At 40.5% G+C, this 14,827-nt stretch overlaps 1 protein-coding gene across 7 annotated transcripts in view; it reads left to right on the forward strand.

Annotated features, from left to right (window-relative positions):
- DCLRE1C (DNA cross-link repair 1C) overlaps window positions 1-13,052 on the forward strand; it is a 31,962-nt gene extending 18,910 nt beyond the window's left edge. For 6 of the 7 annotated variants that reach the window (XM_035021579.1, XM_035021582.1, XM_035021580.1 and 3 more), the window contains 6 exons: window positions 271-372; window positions 2,666-2,802; window positions 3,719-3,773; window positions 7,938-8,026; window positions 9,049-9,143; window positions 11,295-13,052. In XM_035021579.1, the coding sequence (XP_034877470.1) occupies window positions 271-372; window positions 2,666-2,802; window positions 3,719-3,773; window positions 7,938-8,026; window positions 9,049-9,143; window positions 11,295-12,217 (1,401 nt within the window). In that variant the 3' untranslated portion in view covers window positions 12,218-13,052. The remainder of the gene's footprint in view (window positions 1-270; window positions 373-2,665; window positions 2,803-3,718; window positions 3,774-7,937; window positions 8,027-9,048; window positions 9,144-11,294) is intronic. The other variant, XM_035021581.1, reaches the window with a different exon arrangement.
- The last annotated feature ends 1,775 nt before the right edge of the window (window positions 13,053-14,827 follow it).

Genomic DNA, 14,827 nt, shown 5'->3' on the forward strand with positions numbered 1-14,827 from the left:
ATACCAGTGTGCACTGACATGGCCAATAACTAGGGTTTTATTTTGTTTTGTTATAAAGGTTTTATTTATTTTGGGGTGGGGGCAAGCAGACTCGGTGCTGAGCGGGGAGCCCAACATGGGGCTGGGTCCCAGGCGCCCCGCCAAAAACTAAGTTTTAAGAAAGCAGAAAGTTCACTAACTGGATGATTTGCCCTGCATCATTACCCTTGAACAATTTCTTTATAGGAAATACAATTCAAATAATACGCCTATATGTGTTATTCTACTCAGATTCATGTGGACAAACTGGACATGTTTAGAAACATGCCGGACATTCTTCATCATCTCACAACGGACCGTAGGACTCAGATCCATGCCTGTCGCCATCCGAAGGTACGGAGTAAATTGTTTTTCTTATTGTGGGTGTGATGCATGGAAAATGGAATTTTAGGTCCAGAAGGAAGCTCTGAAATCCCATTTTCTAGGCCCTTCAGTTTACAAATGTGACCATCGAGGCTGAGATCCTGCAGTATTACCCCAGGCTGTGCAGCTGGCTGTCACGGTGTTGCGTTGCCGTAGACAGTGTGGCAGGAAACACATGGACCCGCTTCGTTTTTTTGTGAAATAAATCTATACGCATTTGATACATGTGTATTTGTAGTGAATTATGTGAGTAATGTATTTGTAATGAAATTAGTAATATGTTAGAGCTTATAACTTAAAACATTTATAATCCATTGTTACTTATATTTGAGACTCATGACCTATGTGCACATTTATAAACTATTTTTTTCTACTCATTTGATATAAATACTTAGATGTACCTTTGCTTCAGGCTTTGAAATGGTTTTATGTATTGCTGGTCCAGTTTCAAATGAGCGTTTTTAGTGTTTTTGCAACTCATTTGTAATTCATTTTCGAATGCCACTGTAGAACTCTGTTCACTTATTAAATGCCCTTCTGTTACTAAAGGTCAGGTATTAAATTTTGCATTTACCCTTAACATTTTTTTCCCTCTCAAATATATAGTCATTCAGCATCACTAATACTAAATCATGATCTTCAGAAGCGGGGCTTTGCATGATCATGATTTTCCTCTAAATTTTAAAATATCTGAGCATTCAAATGCAGAGTAATTTTTATTTTAGTAAACACTGCATTTATATATATATATATATATTTATTTATTTATTTATTTTTAAGATTTTATTTATTCATAAGCGACAGAGAGAGAGAGGCAGAGGGAGAAGCAGGCTCCCAAGGAGCAGGAAGCCCGATGCGGGACTCGATCCCAGGACCCTGGGATCATGACCCGAGCCGAAGGCAGATGCTTAACCATCTGAGCCGCCCAGGCGCCCTGCATTTATATATTTAGATACTCATTGTGGTAGTAATATTGGCTCCATCGCCAAAAAAACCTAAAGTAGACTTGCTCAGCCCTAAAGTAAAGCATAAATTAAAAAAAAAAAAAAAATCTTACCTGTAGCATGGAATATACTACTTCACACCACTGTAGGATAACTATAAGGTAAGAAATTATTTTGGTGATTGGTAAGCTGCATATCATAACCTGAGTCATGAACTTTCATCCTTTTGTGTGTCTACATAGACACACACATCCTCACTGAATTCACAGATGGATAAAATCACGTAGATACAGAATAGCAACTGTTTTGTCCCTTTTTTGTTGGACTTGTAGCCCTTCATCCTCACAAGTCCCGTAAATCTTTTAATTGGCAGATTTCTCTTTGCCCTGAGTTTTCTTTTTTTTCTTTTTTTTTTTTTTTAAAGATTTTATTTATTTATTTGAGAGAGAGAATGAGATAGAGAGAGCATGAGAGGTGGGAGGGTCAGAGGGAGAAGCAGACTCCCTGCCGACCAGGGAGCCCGATGAGGGACTCGATCCAGGGACTCCAGGATCATGACCTGAGCCGAAGGCAGCCGCTTACCCGACTGAGCCACCCAGGCGCCCTGCCCTGGGTTTTCTTACATCCCACAAAGTAGCTGCCTTTGTAACTGTCACTCCTGTCGCTTCCCACATGGCTACTTGCCTTGGAACACTCCTTCGAATGGCTTCGTTCTCCGGTCCCATGGCCTCAGGAATACCGCTCACAGCTCGCAGCGCCCCAGCGTGCTCCTCGGCGGCCCCCTCCTCGTCAGGACCCACACGAAAAGGCCCCCGATGGCCTTTGATTGGAACGGAGTGCTAACAGTTTCGTAGGAAACCTGATCTAAACATGACGTCTTCAGGAAAATAGTCCCACTGTTTTTCAGCCTTTTAAAAACACTTTTGTTTCTTTTTCCTCCAACTTTATTTTGCAAAAAATTGGTTATGTAGCCCATATTCATTCTTCCCTGGTTGGGGAGTAGTGTCCTTTTTAGCCTGTGGAGGGGGAGCAGGGCATCCTGAGCAAAGGTCAGGTGTTTGTTGCGGTCACCGTGGCCTCTTGCATCTCTTGATGTAGATCAAGTCTCCAGCCTTTTGCTTTTCTTCAGGACATTGATATTTTCGAAGAGACCAGGTCAGTCATTTTGCAGAGTGGTCCTAAATCTGGAATTATCTGATTGTCTCTTTACATCTACTTTCTTATTTGATGTCCTAAACTTGTAAACATTTGTTTTTGAGACCGTGCCTACAAATTTGTTGAAAGTGTTGAACTGCTTTTCTGTTTCTGAAATCTTTTAGGCAGAGGAATATTTTCATTGGAATAAATTACCTTGTGGAATTATTTCCAAAAATAGAATTCCACTCCACACAATCAGCATTAAGCCATCCACTATGTGGTTTGGAGAAAGAACCAGAAAAACAAATGTAATTGTGAGGTAAGAAAGCAACCTCTCTTTTGAGAGAAACCTTGCTTTTGAGGTAACTTACCTGATTTATTTTAGCTTTTTGTTTGTTTCTTTTTAAAGATTTTATTTATTGGGGCGCCTGGGTGGCTTAGTCGGTTAAGCGTCTGCCTTTGGCTCAGGTCATGATCCCGGGATCCTGGGGTTGAGTCCCGCATCAGGCTCCTTGCTCAGCAGGGGGTCTGCTTCTTCCTCTCCCTCTGCCTGCCGCTCCCCCTGCTTGTGCTTGTGCACTCTCTATCAAATAAATAAAATCTAAGATTTTATTTATTTGATAGAAGGGGCAAGGGGAGGGGCAGAGGGAGAGAGAACCCAACTCTCAGCTGAGCAAGGAGCCCGATGCAGGCCGATCACAGGACCTGGAGATCCTGACCTGAGCTGAAGGCAGATGCTTAACCGACTCAGTCTCCCAGTCGCCCTTATTTATTTTAGTTTAAATGCAATCTAGCCTAACCCAAAGGGAAGGATATACTATAATTGTGGAGAATACCTTCCAAAATTTAAATGCTATTTAAAGAGGTGCTATTTCCAAACCTGCCTAACGGCCAATACCATTAGCCAGGGTTTCCTGAGGTCTACTCCAGTCAGATGGCTGGAGAGTGACTGCGCCTTGCTTGTCAGGGAGTGGGGAACTGACGTCGTGGGGCATAGAAGCCCTTGGTGGAGTAGAGGAGTACCATAACGATCATCATATTTTGGCAGTACTTCCTTAATATTGGGTATTCAGAATGTCTACAAATATTTCTGGAAAGAGTTCCCTCTTGTCCCAGGGAGAAACCCTTGATTGTAGGGTGATTTCATATTGGAATAGACTAAGTGGGAAGGCATGAAATTGAGAACTTAGCTTTGATACGTGACCTTTTAATTTTGTGTTTTCATTTCCCTTCAGGACTGGAGAGAGTTCATACAGAGCTTGTTTTTCTTTTCATTCTTCCTACAGTGAGGTAAGAGGATCCCATGAACTCAGAACCCTGTTGCCAACTGCTTTGGCAGCCCCTTGATGGTTGGCAGCAGTAGTCCCCTTGACTACCAGAGGCATCTCTTTTTCTACTGCTTAAGATTTGTTGTGGCTTTTCCTAAAGACATTTAGGGAACATGTCAGTAGATGAGCTGTGTTTACTGAGTACAGAGGAAATTGGCTATTATCACTTGTTTTCAGCCTAAACATTGAAGAATATTGATGATTAAGGCTTTCTTCGAGTCTTGCTTCCTGCATGTATTTTAACTTCCCCACTTCAGTTGCTCTGTTCACTTGTCATAAGAGGATCATAGATCTTACGTGAAGGAGTACCACAGATAAAATCTCATGGGCAGCCTTAAGGTGCTGTCCAGATTTTTGTCGTCTTCCTCCAAAATTTGATTGTGCTGAAAAACTATTTAAAAAATAGTCCTGAATATTTGGCACTAGGGAAAAACCAAGGTGATTGAGATAAAGACCTTGTTCTTGGGAAGGACATACTATATTGGAATTACTCAGTTTAAGAAGGCTTATTAATTGGTTTCATTAGGATCCTTTTTTTTTCTTTTTTTAATTAGCCAACATATAGAACATCATTAGTTTCAGATGTAGAGTTCAGTAATTCAGTTGCATTGTTAGGATCCTTTTTATATAGGAAATTGACCTACTCACTAGAGTGGGAACTTGATATGTGTAATGTATTTGCATACTCCTCATGCATTTCTAAAGTAAATGCTAGCATCTTAGAAGTGTTGAGTTTTAGTAATTTCGTGTACGTATCAGGAGAGAAAGGTATATAAAATCAGACTTTGTATGACACTTTAAGTCACATATAATTTTAGTTTGACCATTTCGGCACTTAAAACTTGATTTCCCTGATAACTATTATTTTTGTATTTGGGATACATGGATACAGCACTGCAGCAGTGAGCCGTGGCCGTGTTAATGATTTGAACAGGTGGATTCTTCCAGAGCTCCAGGTAGTGGCATTCTTATCAAGTCAGCCGTAGTATTGTAAATGATTCTTTATCATATTATCAAAATACCAGTGACCTCTCTATTAAATAACTGACCTTAACTTTCAGGTACAAATAGGTTATCCGACAGCAGCTTGGAAGGAGTTCATTGTGATGGTATAATTTACTGTGTTTTCCTCATTTTATCCTGAAATCTCAGATTGTTGTCAGAGTCTCCTCCTGGGGATTTGTCTTTGGTTTGGCATCTGGCTCAGCATCAGGGTCCCTTCCTTTTGATCTCTTAGTGGCTGAGTATCCTCTCTGTCTCAGCCACGGGGAAGGCATCTAATCAGGGAAGAGGGTAGACCTTACTTTTTCACTTAGGACTACTTCTGGCCCATAAGCCGTCCTGGGATTTTATGCAATTACCCCCCAGGAAGGAGATATTCCCTGGTGCTTGAGCAGAGAGATGAAGCAGATGACCCCCCCCACCCCCGCCCTGCCGTCGGCCCTCCACACGCCCCCTGGATTAGCCCTAGTGGTCACCCACATGGAGGGTCACCGTGAGCTGTGCTTGGTCATATTCTCTCAGGGTGGTGAGAAGGAGACAGGCTTTCCTGAAAAGTGCTCTAATTAATAGGCCTATCCTAAGTATAGATCATGTTGAAATATATTTAAAAACATAAATAGTAGATTTAAAAAAATTACTTTAGAGCATGCACTCGAGCAGGGGGGGGGGCAGAGAGAGAGAAGAGAGAATCTTGAGCACACTCCCTGCAGAGCCCCATGTGGGGCTCGATGTCATGACCCTGAGATCATGACTTGCACTGAAACCAAGAGTTGGCCGCTTTACCGAGCCACCCAGGCGCCCCCGTAAATAGATTTTAAGTATCATTTCCTGTCAGTTTTTTTTCCTAAATACAGCTGATCTTCCTTATCTGTGGATTCCTTATTTACAAGTTTGCTTGCTCACTAAAATTTGTGACCCCCAAATTAATATAGTTGCAGTGCTGCATGGTTGTTTGCGGACGTGCCCAGCAGAGTGGTGAGAAATGGGAGTCACTGGCCATGCATATTCCCAATTTAGGCTGAACAAGGGGGTGCTCTGCCCTCTCCGCTGAGCTCATAGGGTAAACAGGGGTCCTTTTGCAGTCAGTTTAGTGCTGTGTTGTACACATCTCTGTGCTTTTCTGGAGGGGTTTCACTGTTTAAAATGGCCCCCAGGTGCAGTGCTGAGGTGCTGTGTATGTTCCTAAGCACAGAGGCTGGGATGTGCCTTATGGAGAAAATCCATGTGTTTGATAAGCTTGGTTCAGGGATGAGTTATGGTGCTGATGAATGTGAGTTCAGTAGTAATGAATCAACAACAGTACATACTGAATAGGTGTCTTTTTTTTTTTTTTAAGATTTTGTTTGTCAGAGAGCTGTGCGCACGCACAAGCCCAGGGTGCGGGGGAGGGGCAGAGGAAGAAACAGGTTCCGCACTGAGCAAAGAGCCAGATGTGGGACTGTATCCCAGGACCCTGGGATCGTAACCTGAGCCGAAGGCAGACGCTTAACCGACTGAGCCACCCAGGCCTCCCTGAATTGGTGTCTTTAAACACAAACACATGTAAAACAAGGTGATGCATGATAGGTTGACAAGAATGCAGTGACCAGAGGTTCACAGGAACCTTATCTTCCCCTTAGGAGTAGTGGTTCACTGTTTGCTAATTCACCATTCCCAGTGATCTCAAGGAACATAACCCCTACGGATAATGAGAATAGACAGTGTTCATGAATTGTTTTAAAGCAGTCATCTGATGTAAGGAGATCAGCTTGTACAAGGGACAGAGGGTGCCCCTGTAGGAGGTGTCTCTTGTCTCCTTTGGCCACTTCGTTTCTAAGTAGAAGTAGCCTCAGATTTCTACCAGCCTCAACCTTGAATTAATTATGCAAATCATATAGGTTGTGGGCAGGTAAATAATAGTTTCTGTTTGCATGCCTGCTCTGAAAATACAAAAGAATTTGTTTATGAAAAATACCTGAAGAATGAATTGGTCTTCTTTTTTCTCCTGTGTTAAATAAGGTAGCCACTTTATTTTAATATGGAGTTACTGATAATTCCTGGGTTCCCACCTCTTTTGATTTGGTAAAGTTGGGTTCTAATAATTACTCAGAACTCAGTTTCCCCATTTGCAGAAGGGAATAAAATCCTTTGTGTTGTCATTATCATCTTTGTGATGAATAATTTCACTGAATGTTAAACATATGCCAGGTGCTGAACACTTCACATGCATTATTTCATTTACACTTTTAGATGAAGAATCTAATAACTTAGAGACTTCAGGTAACTTGACCAAGGTCACATGCTCACCAAGATCTATTAAGTGACAAAGCCGAAACTTGTCTACATTGTAGAGATGTTTTGAGGAATAGTGACAGTTCCTATTTAGCATTCTGAACTTTGCATAAAATCAAGGTAGTCATGAAATTTTTGCATGCAATTGTCCTCTAGATTAGAATAAATTTAGAACAGATCAAGCATCGTGGAAGATGCAATTTCCCTATTTTATTTGTTGGAGGAAGAAATGCAATTCTAAGACCTTGTTTTCTTGTGTGTATTAAATATTCAGCTTAATTCTAATTTACTTGAGGGGAATTAGTTAATTATGGGTGACTTCCTTAGACAAGGAAACTAATGTCATTTAAAGAAATAAAGGGGTGCCTGGGTGGCTCAATCAGTTAAGTGTCTGCCTTTGGCTCAGGTCATGATCCCAGGGCTCTGGGATTAAGCCCAGCAGTGGGTTCCCTACTCAGCAGGGGGCTTGTTTCTCCCTCTCCCTGTGCCCCTCCCCCCTACTTGTGCGCTCTCGCTGTCAAATAAATAAAATGTTAAAAAAAAAATCTTTGAATTCCACTAATCAGTAATTCCTAGTCCTTGCTGTGGAACAGAATCACCTGAAGAACATTTAAATATCCTGATTCCCAGGCCCCGCTGTAGCTCAGTATCAAAGGGATTTGGGGGTGGGCCTGAGTGTTGGGTATATCTTTTTCCTAAGAGGTCCCCCCAGTGATCCCCATGTGCAGCTAGTATTGAGAACAACACCATAAGAAATTCCTGCTCTTTGTCCTGCCTCCCTTTTGTTGCTTCTCTAACATCCAGATTTTTCCAGCATAGAGATAATTGACCCATTTTATTTTCCTTCCTCTAGATTAAAGATTTCTTGAGCTACATCTGTCCTGTGAACGTATATCCAAATGTCATCCCAATAGGCACAACTATGGATAAGGTTGTAGAAATGTGAGTAGTTGCTCCTTGTGGAACTTCTGTTGTTGAACAGGATGGATGCGGAGACTAGTTTGGGGCCTAAGAACGGGGGCAAGGATGTAAGTGAGATGAGCATGGCTGTAAATACGATTCTGATTGGGAGCCTGACGGCTTTCTTCAAGTGGGTGTGTTACATATAATCCTGAAGGCTTCTGGGAATCTGGCACGGGGAAGCTGTTGGCAGTGAGGCCCTCAGAAAGGGCAGGCCATCCTCAGGTCTTATTTCTATGCCCTTTTGTATTTTATCATCACCGTGCCTTAGCTTTCAGCCTCTAGAATGAGATCAGATTTGTGAGATTCTTATGAGAGAGGAGTAAACCCCATTAAACAGGGAAGAGTCAGCAGCCGGCTATACTGTATTTCCTGAATGCCAGGTGTCGCTGTATTACTTAATCGTTTTGCTGCTCAGCGGGAAGTCTGCTTCTCGAACCTCTCTCGCTCTTTCTCCCTGTCAAATAAATAAAATCTTTAAAAAAAAAGTTTTGTAGAATAGGGACCTGCTTTTCTGCAGTGCAAGAGCAAATACAGGAGTTTTGCCTTCCCTCAATCCTACAATTAGATAGCTGTGTAACAGGCTGTATTTAAGTGCTTATAGTTACCACTTTATTACAGTGAAGTGGTTTTTTATTTATTTTTATTTTTTATTTTTTTAAAGATTTTATTTATTTATTTGAGACAGAATGAGAGAGACAGAGAGCATATGAGAGGGGGGAGGGTCAGAGGGAGAAGCAGGCTTCCTGCCGAGCAGGGAGCCCGATGCGGGACTCGATCCCGGGACTCCAGGATCATGACCTGAGCCGAAGGCAGTCGCTTAACCAACTGAGCCACCCAGGCGCCCCTGAAGTGGTTTTTTAATTATTAAACCTGGCTTTTCAGTTTTTAAAAGTAGATACATAATTTTCCCCATGGCCAAGTTTTTATAATCTCTGTAAATGATGCTTATGTTCTAGCAGCTTTCCCCACAGGTAAAAATAAAATACTCATATTCGTTTCAGCTTAAAGCCTTTATGCCGATCTTCCCAAAGTACTGAGCCAAAGTATAAACCACTTGGAAAATTGAAGAGAGCTAGAAAAACTCACCTAGACTCAGGTAAGAAAATGACCCTGGTTTCAGAGGTGTGGGTTTCCATGCAAGACTTTTTTCCACTCTGGTCTGGTGAAAGCTGCATTGGGCAGAGGTGGGCCTAGGACCCACTCTCAGATTTTGCATTATGGCTATATAATGGTGTATTTCATCTTTGTACATTTAACTTCAAGTCTGTTTTATACCGCTCATTATTGGGTTAATTGTAGATTTGTTGTCCAGTTGTCCAGACATGATGGTGGAAAGTATCTAAGAATTGTAATATGTCCTTTTTAAAATTGGGTTTAGGTGTGTTTATTAGCTTGTGTAAATGCTACTAAGGGTTTTAACACTTACTTTCTGTTATATGCCTCTCCGTTTTCATAGAGAAATTTTATATTTATATTGTCATAAGAGAATTCATAGTATCACAATAGACTTGGTAGTACAGAAACTGTTTTTTAGATACATACTGATGAATTAATATGAAAATGTTTTGCCACATTTTTACAGTTGAAACATACTGTGATAGTGGTATAGTCACTAATCTTGAAGAATAGGAAACCGTTCAACTCAGAGACGATACAGAAATACTGCCTAAAACGTAACTGTGGCGGAAACAAATTTATAATCCATGTTTTGAAAGAAAGCCCTATCTTGGAGCTGAGAATGATTCCAAATATAGTTGCTAGACATCTTAGTAACCTTAAGTCCTTCAGGAAAGGAGATAAATCGTTGCTTAAGGATTAGGCAGAGCCAGGAATCAAATTGATCGGGTTTTGACCCAGAGTCTTGTCACACCACTTCTCTAGGCTGGTCTCCACATTGGTAAAATGTGAGCAGGAGGATCTCTGTGGTCCCCTTTTAAAGGCAGCTTTTAAAAATGGAGTGTTTAGCTACATCCTTTATCACTGGGAAAAAATGTTTTCTTTTTAAGTAGGTAGTTATGAGGTAACACTAGAACAATTAAGTTGCCATGGACAGTAGTCTCATGAGCATTTAATTTTCTTCTTAGGTGTCATTAGAAGGCAGGAAAATATGTTTCCCCCACCGCCCTCCAAATTACATGCCTACTCAGTTTATGAGAATTTCATTCTCCAAGTAAGGTTTCCTCCTTTTAAGAATTTAAGGGGATTGGCTCATTATATTGCTAATGTAACATGCTTAAAAAAAAAAAATCAGTAAATTCGTTGGTTTTCAGTTCAAATTAAGCCCCATTTGGCACATTTGTTCCCCTCAGTATCTATCACAGCCTTGTGCACGTGGCTGGCTCAGGCTGCTATGACTATTAAATACCAGAGACTGGATGACTTAGCAACAGATATTTACTTCTCACAGTTCTGGAGGCTGGGATGTCCAAGGTCAAGGTGCCAGCATATTTGGTTCTTGGAGAGGACCCATTTCCTGGTTGTTGACAGCCTCCTCCTCAGTGTGTGCTCACCTGGCCTTTCCACATGCCATCCATGCAGAAAAAAGGAAAGTGAGAAATCTGTCTTCCTCTTCTTACAAAGACACTAATCCCATCTTATGGGTCCCACCTCCAAATACCATGACACCTGGGGCTAGGGCTTCAAATTAGGAACTTTCGAGGACACAACCATTTGAGCCCATAACATGCACAAAGTAGGTATCAAAATGTTTACAGAACAAAAATGGTAGAAAAATTTTTATTTCAGCCAATTCACTGAGTATCTACTATTGGCCAAGCACATACAGTTTGCAAATTACTGGGTCCCACCTTCAGGGATTCAGTAGGTCTGGAATGAGATACAGAAAGCTGTATTTTTTAGGAAGGGTTTCCAGGGGCTCCTGGCTGGTTCAGTCAGAAGAGCATGCAACTCTTGATCTCAGGGTCGTGAGTCTGAGCCCCAGGGTGGATATAGATTACTTAAATAAATGAATAAAAAATAAAAAGCTTTCCAAATGAGGCTAATGAACAGCCAGGTTTGAGAACCATTGGTATAGGCATTGTGGCCTATTTGGGGAACTCAAAAGTTTGCCATTAGTAGACAGGCAGTAGTTAAATTGTTCAAAATATCCTTTTTCTTAGAAGATTTACAGTTCCACCAAATGAAAACATAGCTAAATGCTACAAATTGGATTTTAAATTAAAAGCACAAATCGGCTCCCTTTGCATTCCGTGTTTCCCATATATCTATCTCCCGTGTTTTCCCACAGAGGAGGAGGATGAGCTCTTTGATGATCCTTTGCCGTTACCGTTAAGGCACAAGGCTCCATACCAGCTAGCGCTTCACCCTGAGGTATTTGTAATGACCGCAACACCACAGAACCAGCCTGAACAACAGAGGCCAAGCACAGGCTACCTCAGAGCAGAGAGTGTGCAAACCTTTCCTTGGGCCAACTTTATAGATTGTGAAGAATCTAACAGCGAAAGTGAAGAAGAATTACAAACCCCAGCTTCATCGCAAGAAGACCTGGGTGCCGTCACACACCACCAGCAAAGGGCTGATGTAGAAGTACCACAGTGGGAAGTATTCTTTAAAAGAAATGATGAAATCACAGATGACGGTTTGGAAAACCCCCCTTCTTCCACAGAGGCAGGGGGCTCTCAGTCACCGAAGCTTTTTAGTGACTCTGATGGGGAATCAACTCACATCTCTTCCCAGAATTCTTCTCAGTCAACACACATATCTGAACAAGGGAGTCAAGGCTGGGACAGCCAATCTGATACTGTTTTGTTAACAACCCAAGAGAGAAAGAGTGGGGATATTACCTCCTTAAACAAAGGTAGCTACAGACCAAGAATTAAAGAGAATATTCCTGCCACTCAGATGGAACAAAATACACTTTGTCCAAAGGATACTTACTCTGACTTGAAACAGAGAGATCAAAATGTAAAGATAGTTCCCAGTGTTGGAGAACCAACGGCTCTAAGCAGTTACAAACACGTACCTCAGGAGAAAAGGCTGCTAAATCTTAGCACCAATGCAGATTCCCAGAGCTCCTCAGATTTTGAAATTCCCTCAACACCAGAAGCTGAGCTACCTAAAGGAGAGCATTTACAATATTTATATGAGAAGCTGGCAACCGGTGAGAATATAGTCATTGAAGAAAGAAAAAGCTCACTCTTAGATACTTAAAAACCTTATGTTCTAGAGCAACCACTAAAAACCCTACACAAAAAACCCTACACAAAGAGGTAAGAGTCCAAATCATAACAGACACATCAGAGTGGAGTACTTAAAAATGGTCCTGTAACCTACAACAGGGCAGTAAAGGGGAAGCAGAGAACAAAAAATAGTGATAAACAGAAAAGATATGGTAGGACTAATTCCAGACATCAATAATTACAAATTAAGTGAAAATGGTCAAAACACACCAATGAAAACATAGAGACTGCATCTAGGAGGGATGTTTTTTCACTAAGAAACTCACTGTGAATGATGCAGGTAGGTTAAAAGTAAAGGATGGGAAAAGATATCTAAATACTACTTAAAAGTAAGCTGGAATGACTATATTAATATCACACAAATTTCTAATGATAAAAGGTCCAGTTCACTAAGAAGACACAATGTTAAATGTGTATGTACCTAAAAACATCTTCAAAATATACAAAGCAAAAACCAAGGAGAAAGACAAACTAATGCACAATTCTGGCTGGAGACTCTACCATTCTTCTATTAGTAATAGAATTAGCGTACAGAAAGTGAGCAAGGATATAGAAGAACTGAATAGCACCATTGACCAACTGGATCTAATTGACACAGAACACTCCACCCAACAACAGAAGTGCCCATGGCACATTGACCACGATAGACGACCATATTCTGTAGGGTCATAAAAACACTTCAAAAAATCAGGCACTTACAGATCTCAAAAGATACACCACTTAAGAATGCTGGTGTGAATGACAAATTTAAAAGCAGAAAAATTAGGACCTAAAAGAAAATAATTAAATGGCAAAAGCATAAGTGTTCTGTGAGTTGTTTGATTTCCTTCAAGTCTGTCAGTGGGTTATGTTTTTGCAGAGTTATGTGTTTAACAAAGTTCTGTTAACAAATATTCTTCAACACTTTGAGGTATGCTGGCATTTTACAGATTAAGGAAGCAAAAGGAGAGATTTCACTTAAAACGAGTTTAAGTGGGGGAAAAAAAAAGTTTAAGTGGAGTCAAACAATTTGCAGATCAATTAAACTAAATGATATACATTATCACCATGCCGCACTGATTGATCCCTTTTTTCTAGCTCAGGAGCTACTCCCAGCTTTTGATGAAATACATTCCACAGACTCAGTATGACTAGGGTAAAAATACATTCATCCCATTTTACCGCTCTCTCCTATGAGTACCATTACCTAAATGCAAAGTGAATATAAAACCACTAAAGAGACCAGTAGGGATTGCAGATCATTGGTTGAATATCAAGTCATAACTACAACAGGCCTAATACAAGAACCCAGAGACTTCATTTTTTATTTATAGCTCTAAAAATTAGTTACATTTCATTATTACAAATCATATAATCAAATGTAACTATATATTCAATGACACCAAAGACCTCATCTTAACAGTCTAGCTTATAACCCAGAGTGGGGATTCAAAACGTGCCTGGAAACATTCTTCTGAAATTTTTAGCACTTTATAATCACACTGTCAATTTAATATTACATCCTGCCGTATTCTCATTGTTTTATAAGTGAACCTAGCATAATAAATGCCAGCTGAATGAATTTAAGCGCCAGGAGCACTAGAACTTAAAAAAAACAAAACAGAACACAAAACAACTTGTAGTGATCACCAAAGATTTTAAAGTACAGGCTTACAGTACAGAATAATTGTAGCAAATACTTACATATGGTGCTTACTCTGTGATGCTTCATTCTTTTACACACTGGATATCAACTCCTTTATTCCTCACCACCACCCTTTGAGGTAGATAAATTTATTCTCCCCATTCACAAATGAGGAAGCTAAGGCACAGAGAGGTAGTTCACATAGCTGGGAAGGGATGAAGCTGGGACTGAAAACGCAGGCAATTCAAGCTCAGCGTCCATGGTCTTAGCCACTATGTAATAATGCCTCTGAAAAAGAGCACAGCCCTGTGCAGGATTAATTCTAGTGGCTACTTGATTTTTACTTTAAGAACTGTAAAGTAGAAAAGAAAAAGTGAAAAAAAGTTTCAAAATGCCAAGATAATCATAGAAACAGCCCCGTGACTAGCCACATTTGCCTTAGAGAGGAATCCAAGAGTTACATGTTTAAACTAACAGTACAAAATTGAGGACATTATAGTCAGGTAGTTCACTGGCTCCGAGCTGGTGATCTTGGGTGTATTAATGTTACCTAACCAGTATAGGATTGAGAGTGCCAGCCTCATGGGTTTATGAGGAGCACATAGAAAGGGCCTAATAGCTTGCTCAAAGAATAGGAGCTTTCCATCTAAAATTCCCTTACAGTTCCAGGCAGTTTTTATTTAGCACAATGTGTTCAAGTAACCTGGTGACTAATAATGCTCAAGACGTTTTACAAGTATCCATCCATATTCACTTTATGCTATGTAAAATTCTACTTTAATATTCAAATGGATCAACCATGACAATGATAAACTTCTTTGAAGGAATGGTATAAAAACCTTCGGTTAATCGCAGAAGCAAGTAGTCCAGAATGCATGGGTGTTTTTTTGACCCTTTTGTAAGCCTTACTGGAAATGACGTAAAATATTCAGAAACAAAGCTAAGCCACGATAAATA

This window comes from Mirounga leonina, unplaced genomic scaffold (genome assembly GCF_011800145.1).
Source record: "Mirounga leonina isolate KUSES-001 unplaced genomic scaffold, KU_Mleo_1.0 Mir_175, whole genome shotgun sequence".
In the NCBI taxonomy this organism is placed as follows: Eukaryota; Metazoa; Chordata; class Mammalia; order Carnivora; family Phocidae; genus Mirounga; species Mirounga leonina.